Source organism: Mirounga leonina, unplaced genomic scaffold, assembly GCF_011800145.1.
Source record: "Mirounga leonina isolate KUSES-001 unplaced genomic scaffold, KU_Mleo_1.0 Mir_170, whole genome shotgun sequence".
NCBI classification, from domain to species: Eukaryota; Metazoa; Chordata; class Mammalia; order Carnivora; family Phocidae; genus Mirounga; species Mirounga leonina.
The window spans coordinates 11,596,517-11,615,270 of NW_023270433.1; the positions used below are offsets into that span (position 1 = coordinate 11,596,517).

Here is an 18,754-nt window from a genome sequence, read left to right on the forward strand (position 1 = left end):
TGTGTAAACCATTTTAAATTTGAAGAGACTGGGGCTTTTTAGGCAAGAGAAGACCAAAAAAAGAAACATATCTTTTGGTCTTTGAAGGGCTTCTTAGAGAAGTTAAAAGAGGCTGAACTCTTAAGGCCAGTGGTAGACATTAAAAGTATTTCACTTTATCATAGCCAATAGAGTTATCCAACCCTGAAACCAGCTGCTTTGTGTGATGGTTAGATCCATTACTATAGGTTTTTGGGTAGAGGTATCCAGGTAATATGGGGACATAATTGTATACCCATCCCAAATTAGCCATTGGGTAATTGGTTCAGAAAGCCAACATACATGCTCACATACATACATACATACACACATTATTATTATTACTATTAATATTTCAGAAAATCATTTTAAGCATGATTTCTACCTTTACTCCCTGCCTCCTTGTTTTCTTGGTGTTTGTATGGAAAACCAGTTTCTGATATGATACGATCTTATTTTCTTGTGAATTAAAAATCTTTTTCCTGAGCACTTACCATAGCAGAACTTTCAGTAATTTAAGTACCTTAATTAATTTTGGTTGTACCATACCTTTTCTCTACATACTCTTTTCTAGGTCAATTTTAGAACTTCCTTGAGCAAGGGATAAGGGTGACCAAAACCAGGAATCACTTTTAATTAGCCTAAAACTCATACCGTGGTGATCTGCATGCACAGTTGAAAATTTCATTTGAATCATTCTCTGCTGACATCTTTAATGTAAACAGGCTTCTGCTTTTTCTCTGTATTCTAGTTCTGGTTTTTCCAGTGACTATGTGGCCTTTCCCTTCCTTGGTTTCCTTTATTCAAAATTAGGATAATGAATTTTCTATTTTGCTATCTTTTTTGATATAAATGTTTAATGGTAAAATGCTATTTTTATGAAAATGGCTTTGAGTTCTTTTAATGCACACTGATATGCAAAGATCTAGTAGTGTTTCCATTCAGCTGTTTATGTCAGGTAATAGATATAAATTTCACCACCAAGGAAGACCCTGTATAACTTATTAAACTATATGTTTAATGTATAATAATATATTAAATATAGCTTAATATGTGACTCTAATTGGTGATTATTTTGTGGAAGGCCCTTAAATTATATGTGTATAATTATATGCTAAAAGAAGCACTGTATGTTTCCCTGTGGATGTCAGGTGACTTGTCCTATAATGATAGGTCTCACTGGAGTGATCTGTGAGACCTACCTATCCTTTGGGAAAGGAAGTTACTTGTTTATACTAATTTTTTTGCTGGTGAGTGACAGTGCAGAGATCCTTTCTCATTCTTTCTTACTTGATTCTCTTTAAAAATCTATATAATCTTATATAAAAATAAATTTATCTTATATTTGTAAGTCCTTAACAAGTAGGAGTTCCTTTTGAGACAGTCCTGTCAAAAAGGGATTTGGTTTAGAGAACATTCTCAGCAATTTATTATTCTACAGTAGTTCTCTGTAAGAATTTTAAGAACAACACTTTACCCATTATCACACAATGATGCTGTTGGTATTTTACTTTCAAATATTAGAAAGAATGGTTTTAAAGATTGTTTAATAATTGTATAGATAGTTGACAACGTGGTTGCATTTTGAGGTGTGGAGAATGAAGATTTGTTGTGGTAAGTTGGGAGGAGAGAGAATTAAACTGAAGAACTAGTTAAAGACTTTACTCTTTCAGCCCAGTATTACTAATAGTTAATAACATTTGAAAACTAAGGGGCAGTCATTCATTTTTTGAGAATTTAATCTAATTAATTAGGTGTTTTTGAAATCTTTGTGACTTTCAGAAACTCACAGAAGAGAAATACCAAGTGGAACAATGCGTAGATGAGGCTTCTATTATAATTCGGAATACAAAAGAGCCCACGCTAACTTTGAAGGTGATACTTACTTCCCCTCTAATTAGGGACGAATTGGAGAAGAAGGATGGAGGTACACATGTATATATTTTTGTTTTGCATAAGACCTCTCTTGAATGCTGTTAAGTATGCTTAATGGTTTTAAGAAATAACTGTCTTCATTTGTTTTATGCCACTCGTAGTATTTTAAAAAGCTTTATTTATACACGATTGCCGTATTTTGCAAATATGTATACATTTGAAATATATGTTAATTCAGAAACCTGTTGATTATCATGTTGGTCTTAACTCTGCTTTAATTTTTATACTATTATGGTGTTCTGTTTTATTTTGTCTATTATTACATTGTTATTGGTATCAGCCAAGCTATTCTATGTAGTTTGGCTTTTAGGTCTGATTTTAGGATTAAATGTGGTCCAGAACAATACTGTTTTCAAATTTACTCATTGTTTCAAGTTACTCATTTGTACATTGCTCTTGACTTCTAATAACTGTTACAACCTTGTAAGATTTATGCTTTACCTAATTGTCCATGTGTAAATATGTTTTATAATGTAAGAGATATAAACTGGGGGATTGTTTTCTAAAAATTAATCTTTAGTAAACTTTTTTCTAGGAGGTTTGTGATCCTGTTAACATTTCGCATATGATATATGTGGGAATTAATGCTTTAAACTAACCTTCTTCTGAAGTTAAAAAGAATTCTTGTATGGCAGTGTCATCCTCATAAAAGTAGAGTAAGAAATCTGTATTCAGCTTTGAGAAGGAATGATGGAGCTGGACTTCTTTATCTGATGTTTTTATCCTGTCAAGTTAGCTTGTTTCTGCCTCTCATTCCTATCCCTAGAAACACTTGCCATGTGATATTTGTCCTGTGTCAGACCTTTGACCAACTGGCCCTTCTCTGTCATGACAATTTGTAGGCAGTGTTGCTTATCTGGGCCAGTGGGGACTCCCTTAGGATTGCTGTTTTTTCATCACTAGACATTCAACAAGTCCCATTACTTACTCCCCTACCTGAAATACCAGTGCAGTAAGAAATACTGGTCAGTTTCTTAATTAATGTCAAATTGATGATAAAGGTGTAGTAAAAGACACATTAGTGATGTTAGGATTGAGAAATTTCGAGTTTTGGCAGACATGTCTCATAGAATCTCTGTAAAAGTGATATACTCCTTTAAAAAAAAAGTTTTTTTGGAATAACTAAAATCAGCTATACCATGCCCAACAGATATAAAGTAGACACATTATGACTCAAGTTTTAAAATTAAAGTGCATCCAATCTGTAATTGGGTTTATGCCAGTACTTTTTTTTTTTTTTTGCTGTGTATATATAGTATCTCTAATACCTCTGAAGAACCAATCCTAAGCAGCTTAATTTTTTTAACAGCTTTACAGTTCACCATTAACTGTAGAACTATAAAATGATTTCTGAAGTGTCAAGATAATTCTCTTACTTCTGGTAAGCTGTGTTCTACTTGACCCTCTAGTGTAAGCCAACCACTTCTAAGGATAGTTATAATTATAGGTATTATTAATTATTTGAGTTTAGAGAGATGAAAAAAAAGACTGAAATCACCAAAGACCAGATTAATTCTACATCTGCTTGTAGCTGTAGGCATCTCTTCTGTTACTTCTTTGAAAAAATTAACAAGAACATCAGGCTTCTTTTTTCCCGGTGGTTTTGTATACTTACGTGGGATTAGGTAATAGTTTTCTGTGATACCGTTAAGCTTGGTCTGTTGCCTCTGTAACTTTAATTTCTGTTCACAGAAGCTGGAAACAGATTTTTACTGTACTGCACCCTTATTAGAAAACTAGTTACTGTAGAATAGTCTCTGTTCAAGGTGTTTGGGTTACTAGAGGATCCCAAGACCTCTTTTTGAGCTGAGTCTTATCAGCTGATATTAACAATATTGTGTGGGATCAGATAAGGTGAAAGAATCTGCCTGGAGCTAATGTGTAAAACATATTACTTCCTCTCTTTTTGAATGGCGGAAAGATTTGTTTTGCAAATATCGTCCTTCACCTCTCAGCCCTGTTGAGTCACTGTTATCTCTAACAATTTGTGCATTTTGTCTAACCTGGGCTTTTTCAAAATGCTTCTTGATCTGCACTGCAGTTTTGCGTATTCCTGAGCAGCTTTTAGGATCCAACATGACTGAGCATTTGAGACCTGGGCTTATGATTCTATAGGACTTGTTTCCTCCTACCAGACAACTCCTCCCACCTTGATGCTGCATGGGGTGAAAGTACAGGATTCATTTGGGTTCCAGGAATTTCTAAGACTGGGAGATAGCCCCCTTTTCAAAATCTCTACTCCTTTTCTTTCTCAATCTTTAAAAAAATATGCATTGTAACTCTCTTTGAGGAGACATTTTCCTATAGAATCTCAACAGCTCGCCTCCCCACAAAACAAACCAACTTTTCACAGTACGTATACACTCACATCTTTCTCCTCCCTCTCTTCGCTTGCTGCATATTTGGGTAAAATCTAAAAAAGGGAAAAAAGCGTGGTTGCAAGCAGGGAGAACCAGAGGACTGGGGCAGGTGAGAACATCACGCTTAACTCCTTCGGGTTGTCTCTGCAGAAGTAGGTCTAACTATTCATTCAGATCGCTACTTAAATTTTTCAGTGGCCAGAGTATATAGTGAATCTCTTTGGTATTGCTTACTCTTTCACAGGTAAGATTCCTCCCATGCTGTCAGTCTTCTTGCCATATTCTAACCCTTTACTTGAAGGCCCTGTAGAATAACCATTCCCCATCACTGTATACTTCCTGCTAAAGAAGGTGCAGGAGAAGAAGCACTTAGTGCCTGGCAGTTAGGTGTTCGATTCTTAACTCCATTAGGTACTCTTGCTGTGTGATCTTGGACAGGTTTCTTCATTTTAAACTGTGGATAAGAAACGCTTGAGAAAGTTGAGGTCAAATGACAGAGTTTATGTAATGTGACTTCTACGATACCTACACAAAGTATTTGCTCAATAGTGGTAGTTACACTTATTCAGCTTATACTAAAAGGACGCCCAGTGCAGACTCACATATGCAAACTGCCTGAAATTCAGTTCACAGTGAGAATAACGTGTACTTGATAGATCTGAGGAACTGAACCTAAACACAGGTAAACTCTTAAAGATCCACTGAAGTGTAGTATTAGAACCAGTATACTACTGTTTTTGCTGCAGTGCTTAAAATGAGCTGATTTGTTACATAGCTTTTGATTCTTCAAGGGGTGGGTGTATTTTTCCCTACCCATGTCCTTTATCCCTGGTGCCGAGAACGGTACCTAATACACTATAGGTGTGCTGTGCCCCCCACCCCCCCGCCAAAAAAATCCGTTAAATGAATTTTGGAGCCAGCACATGACCTGATTAAATAGGACTGTGTGGTGTGTAAGAAGCATTAACAATGGGCATCTTGATATTCAAGCCATGCATATTGATGATTCAGCTGGGTTAAAGTGTTATAACTTACTGTGTTAGAAGCATTTTCTCATATATGATTTAACCTTCACAACAGCCCTGTGAGGTAGGTAACTGCCTTGTTTGATAAATGAGGGAACACTCGGGTTTTACCCAGCTCCTTCCACTCTAAGTCCAGTGTGCTGTCGGCTCCCATTACTCTCTAGGATGAGTGCTGGAGCCTCTTAGCTGATGTAGTTATTCTCAGCCTTACAGGGTCTCATCTTCTTTTGGTGCTTGTGATTTTAAGAAGTGTATTTGCTGTGAGGGTGGTAAGTTAGCTATTTATTATATTTACAGTGTAGTTCAAAACCAGGTGGATAGGGAACCCATAGCAACTCTTCTGGCTTAGGCTAAGATGAACCTCTGTCCTCAGTATTGGGGTAGACTTTTAGGGGTTCACAACAGAGAAGCTGCCCAAAAGTCCCTTTTCACGTCTTGGTGCCAGTATGAACTTCTGCTGCGTCTTGGCAGTTTACTAGCATGAGGCCTGCTAAACAGAAGGCATTAGTCCGGAGATCACAACTGGGATTGTAACGATGCAGTAGGCTTTATTTTCCTGCCTTCCCCAGCTGCTAGACCCACACTATCCAGTGCAAATCTTTAGCCATTATCTTTCCAATGGCCGGCTGCCTACTGAAGCATTGAAGAAAAGTCATATCGAGTGATGTTTCTACCATAAATTAGGAAAACAGTGCTCTCTGTTCTACCTTAGTGCTACATTTACCTGTCCACATTTTTGTGGCCTGATGTTTTGCATGGACAGTGGCTTGGTGCCTAGTATCTGCTCTTCACAAAGCTTCGAGGAATTGAGAGAAGGGGCTGCCAGGTATCTTCAGGCTAACTAGAAAATTCTGTCAGCATGAATTCAGTAGCTCAACTACATCCAGATTGTCAAGGAGGCCTTTCTGATAACCCCGCTCAGTTATTTTACCTTTGAAGGGCCCAGGTTCCTCACAAATAACTTTGATTTAACACAGTCATGTTCTGGCTTTTCCCCACCCCATCTCCAGGCTAGTGTTTTGTTAACAGAGAGCTAGCTTACGTGTAAAGGGATTGAGAGAAACTGACCAACATTTCCTGCAGTACGGTGTGTTTCTGGTCACTGATCTAACCTCTAACCAAATAAGCAAAGTTAGGCATAGTAGACTTGTCTTCCAGTGCTTCCATTGTTCAGAACGTTTTATGTGCCTTCATGCCCTGATGCCAGGTTACTGAGCAATAAATTTTTAAAAGCTGTTTTTCTTTGCTTTTGGCATTTTTGTCACTCCCCAAGCCCATCCCCTCTGCTGTTTCTCATCTGTTTTACTGGTCACCATAGGAAAATGAAATGGCTCACAGTTCCATCGTTTCTAATTTAAAGACTCCAGATGTCTTTTTATCAGAAAAGTTTTGCTTCTCCAACAAAATTGAAACACCTGTGTTAAAGTTCATACAGAAATGTTAAGTCTGAGGTTTTACTATGAGAAGTAGCATTGTTTTTCCACCAGGTGCTCCATAAAACTGTTATTTTTATATAAAGCAAATAGGCAAAAGCAGGGCTTATAAGTAGCACTGCAATGCGGTATGAATTTATATTGTTTTAAAATAAGACACTTTGAAGAAGATAAAATGAGATGAGTTTATTACATTTCCTCTGCTGTTTCCCACCTCACAAATATTGAAACATTCTGGATCTTTGGACTTTTTTGACTATGAGAGCATGAAGAAACATGGCCATTCTGGTGGTGATGTAAAGGGAGTCCAGTGCAAGCCTTCTTTCTGTTCACTGCCTGTGCCTTTCATCTCTTTTTTAGCAAAATCTACTGCCTCCAAATGTTGACTGTCTGTAACAAGATGATGTCTATTTTTTTTTTTAATAAGAGTTTGTGATTAAAATCTGACCTTGGGGATGAAAGAATTTATCTAAATATTTTTGCTGTTGTCCCCCTTTAAAAATATCTGTGTTGCAATGAGTATAAGATGTTATTTACCAACTGTGACCACTGGGCAAAAGTGCCAGAAAGCTCAGAGCTTTGGTTTGCCTTGTCTTTTCCTATGCAAACTTCCTCTGACTCACACCTGTCTTCCGTTGCCCACTTTTCCAACACTCCTATTAAGATGATCGAATAAAACTTAGCTTGCCTTACTTTTAACTTGAAGATTAAAGTCTTAAAAAATAAGTACATTCCATGTTTTTTCTTGAGATTACATTACTTAGCAGTCAGTCAACCTTTGTCATGTCTAACTTTTAAGAGATTCTAATCATTCATTTATAGTAGTTTGTTTTATCTGGTACATGAGCTTTACACAGATGCTTGTATTGACCACAGTTGAGCATTTTGATATAAAAACATTAAAATGAGTTAATTTATGTTTTATGTTATTAGAAAGAGACAGAATTAAGCAAATCTAGGAACTAAATCATCTGTGAAGTAAATACCCATAGGATATGGCTACATATTCATAGTATATCTATGTTTATAAATTACATTGATAGTTTGTTTGTTTTTTTGAGGCTTCCCATTTTATGAGTAAAAAGGGGCAATGAAATGAGACCCTGTGTTTTGAATTTGTGGGCAGAGGTTAATGTGAACCAATGCAAATATCTGCTGTAGAGCTCACCTGGTCAGAAAATAAGTGTGTAGCACTTCAGCCTTTAGAGCGTTAACAGCCAATAGAGAGCCACAGTTTGTTCTTTCATAGATTTGTTTTCTGTTGGGCATTATGCCTTTGGTTTTAGTTAATGGCATTCTGTCAATTAGAATATTACAGTGTAGTTGCCTTAATAGAATCTTATAGCTGAGGAATCCAAAAGGTATCAGTGATCTTGTCTCCCATTTAAAAATATTTACAATGTATCACTTGGCCCACACAAACATACTACTTTCTGTGACTGTTAGGATTATACTAGGAAGAAGTGTTGGGTGGACTCTCCTATATCTAAGAGTTCTTACAAGAGAATGGTGAATCTGACTTAAATGGATTAGACAAAGAATTATTCCTCAGGAAGTATTTGTATGTTATGCATTATAAATATTGCACCAAATATTGCTTAAAAACCTACTTCCTAGGAGTTTAGAGGAGATATAAATTTGGCGATCCGAACGTGGATTTAGAATCCTGTGACATCTTCTCAGATATGGATATTTATCATTAATCTCGTGTTTGAGTTCTTTTGCTGCTCTGGACCATCTAATCCAACTTTAAAATGTAGAGGCAAGTCAGATAACTGTAATTAGATAGTATTCTTTGCTGCCCCCCCCCCTTTTTAAGGTAGATAAAACTTGAAATGTTCCAATGTACTTCATTTTTGTAGTTCTAATAATTTTGTTTTAGAAAAGAAATAATGAGAGAATTTAAGGTGCTGCTTGAAGAGTTCTCATCAGTGGAGCAAAGTTTCTATTAAGGGTTATCTTGCTGGATGAGTTTATTTAGGTGTAAAAAAAATTATATTCAGTGTATTCTTAGTAAATCCCAAATTATTTACATAAAAGAGCCCCAGTTTCCCTCAAGAACTGATCAGCAATTCTTCTGTAAAGGAAAATCGTTGTTGCTCCTGGTCCCAGATTTGTGCTCTCTGTGCCCTGCCAAAGGCAAAAGTGCTATGTACCTATTTTGTGCCCCTGTAATGTTATACACATGCTTAATAAGATCCCAGATTGTATGTAGCATCGGTCACGTATTTGTTTACTGAATAAATGCTTTTGTACTCCTCTTGTACCTGTGCACAGAACGGCTCTGATGACTGTTTACTGAAGTAATCATCGTGCACGTAATTTAAGAAGAAAGCAACAAAAACAAAGCCAAATCGTAAAATCTTCTGGGAGTCTTATTAGTTCACTCAGATGCTGCTCTTCTTTTTATTTTTATTGTTTGGTAATTTGACAGGAAACCCTTGGTCAAATTGTATCTGTCTTTCTTTATCCCATTTTCCTATTAGAAAAGGTTGCGTTGAAAGATCCTCCGGACTTATTGGACAGGCAGAAATGCCTGAACGCCTTGGCGTCTCTTCGACATGCCAAATGGTTTCAGGTTGGCTTTTTATTATTTTATTGTTACTGTAACCTTGTGCAGGCTTCATTTGGAACACCTGCCACTTAATGGTTTCTGTGCACATAATGTATAAAATGGGGGTGCTTTCTATCTTATAGAGTTATTGTAGGAGTATATGAGTTAATTTAGGTAAGGTGCAGAGTATAGCTTCTGCAACAGTTAATGATGTTTAATTATCATATAATCTTTTTTGTCTTAGTACTCTGAATTTCAGATGATGGCTTATAAAATACAAACAGGGATGAGAAAAGCTGGAAGATAAGATAGATAGATGGTTGCCCAGAATGGGATTGCCATGAGGCTATGAAAGCTATTTTAGTAATATGCTTCCTTTACTTTAAAATTTGTCTTTCTAAACTACATTTTTACTGCTTTTAATAACTTAATTTTTTGGTTTGCTTGACAACTAATGAATGAGTGGCTAATTAGTATTCACTTTAAAGAACCTATCCATGATCCGTGTGCTTAAAATGAAGACTGGATTTCAACAGGGGTATTGGAATCATTTTGTTTGTTTTAGGCAAGGGCAAACGGATTAAAATCATGTGTAATTGTCCTCCGCATTCTGCGTGATTTGTGCAACAGAGTTCCCACATGGGCACCATTAAAAGGATGGGTAAGTACTTATGGTTAAAAGCAAGTTCTGTAGCCATAGTCAGAGGAAATCCTGTAGAAATTACTTGTTACTGTAAAATGGCTACATTCTGAGTTAGGTGTGCATTATCTATTCTCTAGAAAAAAACTGTATATCTTTTTATATACTTTTTTTATACATATAACCTGTCTCTTCTACCTCATCATATTCATATTACAGAGCCTGAGATATTTTTCTGACAAAAAGGTTCTATACCTGTTAGAAGTGACTGTCTTCTTGCACTTTACTCTGTACTGATGGTTGATTACTATTCACCTACTGCCCGTGAAAGCCTCCTTAACTGGCACATTTCTCTTTCAGGGCTACTTCCATTTAAAATAAAAATTACCTGATATGCCTGTATATGGCTCCCATATCCTCTTTTTCTTTATCTTTGAGTGTAGACACTTTGATATGTTTGTTTTAGTAAGTAAAGTCGGGCAAATAGTACACTTGACACAGTTTTGGACGTCGTTTATAATGTATATTGCAAAACTTATTTCATTTGGAAATTATTATGCTTGGCCCAGTCAAGACCACAGTGAAGAACGTTATAAAACAAATAAAGCTGTAAGGGTCATTTTAGATTAATCTAACAATTATTACTTTGATATAGTACATGAGGTTTTAGTTTATTTAGTTTATTAACTATGGAGATTTGGTCTTTCGTTTATTCTAATTGTAGTACTTGGGACAGGCTGTCTGAAGTGAAGTTGTAGGTGGTTTGAGTGCTTCCTAGGTTAAGTAGGAGATAGGTGGGCTGGTTTTGAACATTGATTAGTTAATTAGCTATTACTAACGTAGACGAAAGCTTGTTAAATCCTTGTTAAATCAACTAGGTGACCACAGTTTCTTAAGTGATCCTTTCAGGGTAACCAAAAACAAAGTTTTTGTAACAAAATGTCTTCTGAATATGTTACCTCAAAAATGATTGATTTAAAAACTCTGGCTGGGATAAAAGTTGATAATCAAGCAGGAAAAGTTTAATTGGGCCCTAAATATTAAGTTGACTTTCACCTTTTTGGCCTCCATTGTAGTTAGAAATGTCAGCTCACATTTAACTGGAATCCTTTTAACACTTGGTGCATGTACTAATTTGTAATTTAATATCTTCTAGCCACTAGAGCTTATATGTGAAAAGTCTATAGGTACTTGTAATAGACCTTTGGGCGCTGGGGAGGCCTTGAGACGAGTAATGGAGTGTTTGGCATCTGGAATACTACTTCCTGGTAAGGGTTTCAAACTCTGGAGGCAGAAGAATCAGAAACATTTCATTTTAGTTTATTTTTCTGAATATGTGCTAAATTTGTCCTCTGCACAGGAAAATGATGCGTAGGTGTTGTTTTGCTTGGAATGTTAGCAACTAGAATGTTTGAATGTTGGAAAAGTGCTATAAAACTCTCTCTTTCAATAACTGTAATTTATGTTTTATATGTACTAACATAAAAGGTACTAATAAGATATTGTGTCTGCTATGAATTTGCTTTACCTAGAGCTCTGAATTTGAAAATGTAGATGTTTGGTTAAAATGTATGAAGTTCATTCTGTTTGCAGTCTGGTGTTTAATTTGGAAAAATTAAATTTGGTCTTATTTTACATACGTAATCCCTTTAAAGATCTGGGATGGTTCATCATGCTGTTTCTAAATTCTCAGAGTAAGACCCAATTTTGTCCTTAGATACGCAAGTGACTTCCAGTAAAATAAGGACATTTAAGTGTTAACATATTGAAAATGAGAGAGTCCTTTTTATTCCATTTAATTGAGCAGACTTTTAACCTAGTTCCTCAGTTTTTGTTTTTGTTTTTCTTTTTCTCTCCATTCTTTTCTCTCTTTTGTGTTAGTTCATGGAATTCTAAACTCAGTTCTGAGTGGTGCTTGTGTTTTTCTTTTGCCTTTGCCAAAGGGGGTCCTGGTCTACATGATCCTTGTGAGCGAGACCCAACAGATGCTCTCAGCTATATGACCATCCAGCAAAAAGAAGATATTACCCACAGCGCACAGGTAAAAGATGGGACATGTCACAATGATCTCTTTAGAGAAAGATCATATCTTCATTTTCTGAATCATTCCATTTAAACACTTTTTTTCTTGTCTGTTATTAGGGACTTTTGCCATCATAAGCATAACATTTAATGAATGTCTTTTTAGTTACTTGTACTAAAGGCTTTATGAATGGCCATTGAAATTTGAATAAATAAATCTTTTGTTCTTTAGCATGCACTCAGACTATCAGCCTTTGGCCAGATTTATAAAGTGCTGGAGATGGACCCCCTTCCATCTAGTAAGCCTTTTCAGAAATATTCCTGGTCAGTTACTGATAAAGAAGGTGAGTGTTTTATTGGGGGTGGACGTGGGCAGTGGTGGAAATGGTCACGGACTGCATCTCTTGTTAGAGTGGAGCGAACTTTATTGTTAATCCAAGTTGTGTATTGCTTTTCTTCCTGACTTTCTTCTCCTCTCTCTCATCGGTAACATCAGCTTACTACCGTTTATTCTTAGTAGTGACAAACTCACTTAGCTACATTGGCCAGATTCCAATCTATCCAGTTTACTGAACAGATTTAGAGACCACACTTTGAGAACTGGTGGTCGAAGGGGAAAAGATGAGCCGTAAGCTGAGAATAGATGTTATCATAGTCACTGACCAGTTAGATCTTTGTCATGCTTGGAAATATTATGTAACTAAGAAAGAGATCTAGAGGAGGAGAAAAGCATACTGGAAAATTCAGAACTATTGCATTTGACCTAGTCTGTCTGAACTCACAGTTTCAACAGACAGAGCACAGGCTTTGGGGTCAGTATGACCTCGGTTGGTTCCAGTCAAAGCTCCACTACTTACTAGCTTTAGGCCTTGAGCAATGGGTTCATCTCCCTCTGTGGGGATATAACCCCCACTTTATTGGCTGATGTCAGATTAAAATGCCTAACTCAGTGTCTGGATTACAGCACATACTCCGATGTGAATCACTTACTCACCTCATTGTGCACAGTACATGTTTTCCCCCCTTCCCTTATCTCCTGTTATGCTAGAAAGTGGGATGTTTAACATAAGTTATTCTTCACCTGGGACTCAGCCCATCTCCCACAATGGATATTATTCTAATAATTTTTATATGATAAAAATAGTGCGATGGCTCAATCTATTTATTTAGACGACAGAATTCCAGTGGGTTAACAGACTTTTCAGGGAGTCCACAAAACCAAAACTATTTCATAATAATACTAAGGCTTTTTTTTTTTTTTTTTTTTGTCTTTTCCATTCTTTGTCTCATGAGTGTACAGTTTTCCAGAGGCTGCATGTGACATGTGATAGCATTATCACTCTGGCTAATGGAATGTTTTTTTGTGTAATCCTATATTAAAATTGTTTTAATTTCTAATATGATAAATATTGATATTACCCAAAAAACAAAGCTCTTTGAGTGTTCAGTAATTTTTTAAGAGGATAAAGTGGTCCTGAGATTAAAAATTTAAGGGGTGCCTGGGTGGCACAGTCGGTTGAGCGTCTGCCTTCAGCTCAGGTCATGATTCTAGGACCCTGGGATCGAGCCTCGTGTCGGGCTCCCCTGCTGAGTGGGGAGCCTGCTTCTCCTTCTCCCTCTGCCATTCTCCCTGCTCATACTCTCTCTCTCTCTCAAGTAAATAAAATCTTTAAAAAATAAAAAATAAAATAGGGGCACCTGGATGGCTCAGTTGTTGGGCGTCTGCCTTTGGCTCGGGTCATGATCCCAGGGTCCTGGGGTCGAGCCCCGCATCAGGCTCCCTGCTCAGTGGGAAGCCTGCTTCTCCCTCTCCCACTCCTCCTGCTTGTGTTCCCTCTCTCGCTGTCTCTCTCTGTCAAATAAATAAAATCTTTAAAATAAAATAAAAATTTGAGAATCACTGCCTAACTTCTCAGGGATAAGGAATTCTCCAGATCCTACTATATAGCTTAAAAACTGATGCTCAATAAGTATTTGTGGAATGAAAGCCACCTTATTCCAGAGGGTGCTCACACAGCAGCAAAGATTTTGGGGGCAGGGGGCAAAGATTTTTTGAAAAGGATTCACATAGCCATGTGACATTAAGCACTGTCTGTGGATTGAATAAAATTTTCAAATATTTATAGAGATTCTTGTGATTAGTATAGAAAAAATTTGTTTGAATCATTGAATTCATAGCAGCTCTTTTGGTTTTTTTATATTTTCTTTCACTAGAAGAAAAAGTATATCTACTGTAGTGTGGCTTAGGTTTTTTGTTGTTGTTGTTGTTTAAGTTAGGGAACTGTTGATCTGTCAATTTATAGCTTAAAAAAGAACCAGACTGTCAGTGTTTCCATTCAAGCACTATCAGTTACTGGCTGCATGAGCTGGGCAAGTCACTTACCCATCTGTGCCTTAGCTATAGGAGGAGGGGACCATGGCCATTGTCTCCAGACCCTTTGGCATTCTTCCTCATATCTTCATGTTTTTAGCACCTAGCTTCCTGACATTGGCATTTAAACTTTATTCTTGTAATTCTTGGTGATTTCATTATGCACTCAGATGATTTTTTTCCCCAAACTTTTGACTTCTTAATTCCTTCGTTTCTTCTTCCACAAATATTTTGTCTTCTATCCTACCTCAGTTACCCATACTGTGAACGTACCCTAGACCTGCCTTGAGTAACTCTACCCTCTCCATAATCTTATTTTTAAGAATCCCACTTCTAACTGCCTCTTGTCATCATTCTCTATTACCCTTACTCCAGTTCTTGAGCCTCACCACTGATTCTGTTACCTTTTCATAGTCTCTCACCTTCTCCATGTTCTCTCTTCTGTCCCTTCTCTGATTGTATTCCATGGTCCATCATCATCATCATTCCCTAGCACATGCCTTCACTTCCTCGATCCTCTGTTTCTGGCACAATTCTAACTCTGGGAAAATCCAATTCTGCACCTAGACCAGGCTGTTGAACATCGTTGGAGGAAAAATACAATCATCTTGACTTTTCCCTTTAGGTCTCAGGTGTAAATGACCCTTCGTGTTGTCTAGCAATCCTTCTGTAAGTTCTAGAGTTCTCCAGTTCTTGTAGATAACTGTTTTACACCTTTTCTCATTTCATACTTCCTCTTCTAACACTTCACTCTCATCTGATGATCTTGTTTGCTCAAAGGATTCATGTATTTGGATAAACTCCCTTGACTGTGATAGACTATCCAGGCTCTTAAGACCAATCTTTCTACTTGTCTACAAGTGGACATTATTCCAGCAGTTCTCTCTTTTCTCACCAGCATCAACTCCTCCCTTCCTACTGGATCATTCTCATCACCATAAAAACTTGCTGTAATGCCTCCCATTTGAATGATGAAACCAGGGGCGCCTGGGTGGCTCAGTTGGTTAAGCATCTGCTTTCAGCTCAGGTTATGATCTCAGGGTCCTGGGATTGAGCCCTGCATTGGGCTCTCTGCTCAGCAGCAGTCTGCTTCTCCCTCTCCCTCCCCTGGCTTGTGCTCTCTCCCCCTACCTCAAATAAATAAATAAAATCTTAAAAAAAAAATTGAAAGATGAAACCAAACTCTCCCCCCCGCCCCCAATTCTGCAGTTCCCTCCAACAGAGTCCCATTCTCTCCTCCCCTTTATAAGCAGTACTTTTGGAAAGAGTGGCCTATTCTTTCTCCTTTTCTTCACTTTTAAAAGAACTTACTCTAATCAGGCTTTCTTCCTCACCACTCTACCAAAGTCTTTGTTGTGACTTTCATGTTACTGCCCTCAGCAGTTAGTTTTCAGTCCTCATCTTAGCCGACTAGCCACATTTGATGCAGATGGACACTTTTTTTTCTCCCAAATTTTGTTATAGTATGTATACAGAAAAGTATAAAACGTATCATTGAGAAAATAATGATTAAAAAATTACATGCAGTCACCATCCTTAAGAAACATTGTTAGCTTCTCAGAAATTATCTGTTTATCTCTCCATATCACCTCCCTGCCCCATGAACTACTAACCATTCCTGACTTTCTGATAATCATTTCCTTGATTTTCTTTATAGCTTTTCCACCTGAGTATGCTTTCCTAAACAATGTGATATTGCCTAGAATTTTATAGAAAGGGAATCAAACTAAGTTTAATCTTCTGTGATTGGCTTCTTTCTCTCCAGCATTGTTTGGGATACATTCATGTTGCTGCATATAGCTAATGTTTGTTCATTTTAGTAGCTACATAGTATCCATTATGAATGTACTACAGCTTATCCATCTACTTTTGCAGGACACTTGGAGTCTTTTCATTTTTTGGCATCCACCTGCAATATTGTTATGAGCATTTTTATATGTGGCTCCTGGGGTGTATATCCAGGATTTAGTGTAGGCTAGCATATGATCTAGTAAATAGTTATATATATCAGTTTATACTTTGACCAGCAGTGTGTAAAAAGTTCTTGGTGCCCTGTATCCTCAGCAGCATTTGTCATTGTCACACACTTTTTCTGACATGAAATACTACTTTTCATTTGACTTCTAGGTCATTACTTTTTCTTGTTTCTTCTAGCCACACAGCCCTCTCCTCAGCTTTGTTGGCTTTTCCCCATCTTCCTGATTTCTGAATATTTGAGTGTCCCAGGGTGCAATCCTCAGACTATTTATCTTTATTTACACCCACTCTTTAGGTGACCTCATTTAGTCCCTTGTCATGAAATATACATATCTCTACTACCAGTCCTAGCCACCAGCCTCTGACTGCAGACCCAGATATCCAGAGGCCTCTTCAGTGCCTCTACATGGATGTCTAAGAGACATCTCAAACCTCAAATGTCTAAATCCAAATTCCTGTCCTTAACCCTGCCTCTGGTCTGCTCTTTCCATAGTTATCCCTGTCCCAGTCATTGGAAACTCTGTCTATGTGCTCAGGTCAGACACCTTCACCCTTTGAATCTTCTCTTTCACTTTGATCCAGACCACCGGCACACCCTGTCTATTCTACTTTCCAGAATATGTCCAGAATTTAGCTATTTCTTTAGCTCCTTCACTGCTGTCATCCTGGCCTACACTGTCATCGCCTCTCACCCGGATTATTGCAATTGTCTTTCCTGTCTGGTCTTCCTACTTCTGCCATTGCCCCTGTTGTCTGTTCTCAGCAAAGCTGCAGTTCTATTTTTTTTCTTTCTTCTTACCTGGAAATAATTACAGATTCACAGGAAGTTGCAGAGATAATACAGAGAGGTCCCATGTTCCCTTCACCCAGTTTCTCCCAGGTTACATCTTACATAACTATAGTACACTATCAAAACCAAGAAATTGATATTGATACATTTTATGCCATTTTTATCACATGTGTAGATTTGTATAACCAGCGTCATAATCAAGTTGCAGAACTATTTCACTACCACCAAGATCTCTCTCATTTTGCCCCTTTGTAGCCACACCTACTCCTCTCCATTCAGCTATCCCCAAGCCCTGGAGACCATGCATTTTTCTCAATCTCTTTGATTTTATTATTTCAAGGATTTTATATAAATGGAGTTATACCACATGTGATCTTTTGAGAGTGTCTCCCTCCCCCAGCATAATTCCCTTGTGGTCCGTCCAGGTTGTTGTGTGTGTCTGTAGTTCCTTCCTTTTTACTCTTGAGTAGTAGTCTATGGCATGGATTAGCCAGAGTTCGTTTAACCATGGACCTGTTGTAGGACATCAATTGTTTGCTTCCAGTTTCGGGCTATTACAAATAAAACTGCTACAAATGATCCTTGTGTAGGTTTTTGTGAACAGTTCACAAAAACACAAATTTTTGTTTGTTAGATTGGCCAGCAGTTTTCCTTTGTTGTTATGTTTTGTCAAGTTTTGGCTCTAAGGTTATGCTGGCCTTACAAAGTGAGCTGGGAAGTGTCCCTTCTTTTTCTTTTCCTTGGAAGAATTTGTATAAAATTGATGTTATTTCTTCCTTAAATGTTTGGAAGAATTTATCAGCAAAGCCTTTTTTGGGCATGTGGTTTTCTTTGTGGGAAGGTTTTAAATTATGGATCTAATTTCCTTAATAGGGAAAGGGCTGTTATCTTCTTACCAGAGTTTTGGTAAATTGTGTTTTTCTAGGAATTTGTTCATTTTACCCAAATTTAAAAATAGTTTATAAGATTTTATTTTTGGGGAGGCGCCTGGGTGGCTCAGATGGTTAAGCGTCTGCCTTTGGCTCAGGTGATGATTCCAGGGTCCTGGGATCGAGTCCCACATCCGGCTACTGGCTCAGCAGGGAGCCTGCTTCTCCCTCTCCCTCTCCCTCTGCCTCCGTCCGCCCCTGCTCATGCTCTCTTTCTGTATCTCTGTGTCTCAAATGAATAAATAAAATCTTAAAAAAAAAATCTTATTTTTTTATTGTCTGCAGTATCTGTAGTGATGTGCTCTTGTGTACATTTTATACCTCCTTTTTTCCCTGATCACTCTCATTAGAGGTTTATCAGTTTTATGAGTCTTTTCAAAAAAATCAGCTTTGGGGGCTCCTGGGTGGCTCAGTCGGTTGAGCATCTGACTCTTGGTTTGGGCTCAGGTCATGATCTCCACGTTGTGAGATCAAGCCCCAGTCGGGCTCTGTGCTCAGCAGGGTGTCTGCTTGAGATTCTCTCCCTCTCCCTCTGCGCCTCCCTCTGCTTGCACCTGTATAAAATAAATAAATCGGTCTTTAAAAAAAATCAACTTTGGCTTTGTTGATCATCTTCTGGTATATGCTTATATTCTATTTCATTGACCTGTGCTCTTTGTTTTTCCTCACTACCTTCTTTGGGTTTTATTTGCTGGGTTTT

At 37.6% G+C, this 18,754-nt stretch overlaps 1 protein-coding gene across 3 annotated transcripts in view; it reads left to right on the forward strand.

The window, feature by feature from the left end:
• STRBP (spermatid perinuclear RNA binding protein) overlaps nt 1–18,754 on the forward strand; it is a 134,175-nt gene that overhangs the window by 81,384 nt on the left and 34,037 nt on the right. For all 3 annotated transcript variants that reach the window (XM_035015854.1, XM_035015855.1, XM_035015853.1), the window contains exons 5-10: nt 1,801–1,945; nt 9,258–9,349; nt 9,891–9,986; nt 11,122–11,233; nt 11,909–12,006; nt 12,220–12,331. In XM_035015854.1, coding sequence (XP_034871745.1) covers nt 1,801–1,945; nt 9,258–9,349; nt 9,891–9,986; nt 11,122–11,233; nt 11,909–12,006; nt 12,220–12,331 — 655 coding nt within the window. The remainder of the gene's footprint in view (nt 1–1,800; nt 1,946–9,257; nt 9,350–9,890; nt 9,987–11,121; nt 11,234–11,908; nt 12,007–12,219; nt 12,332–18,754) is intronic.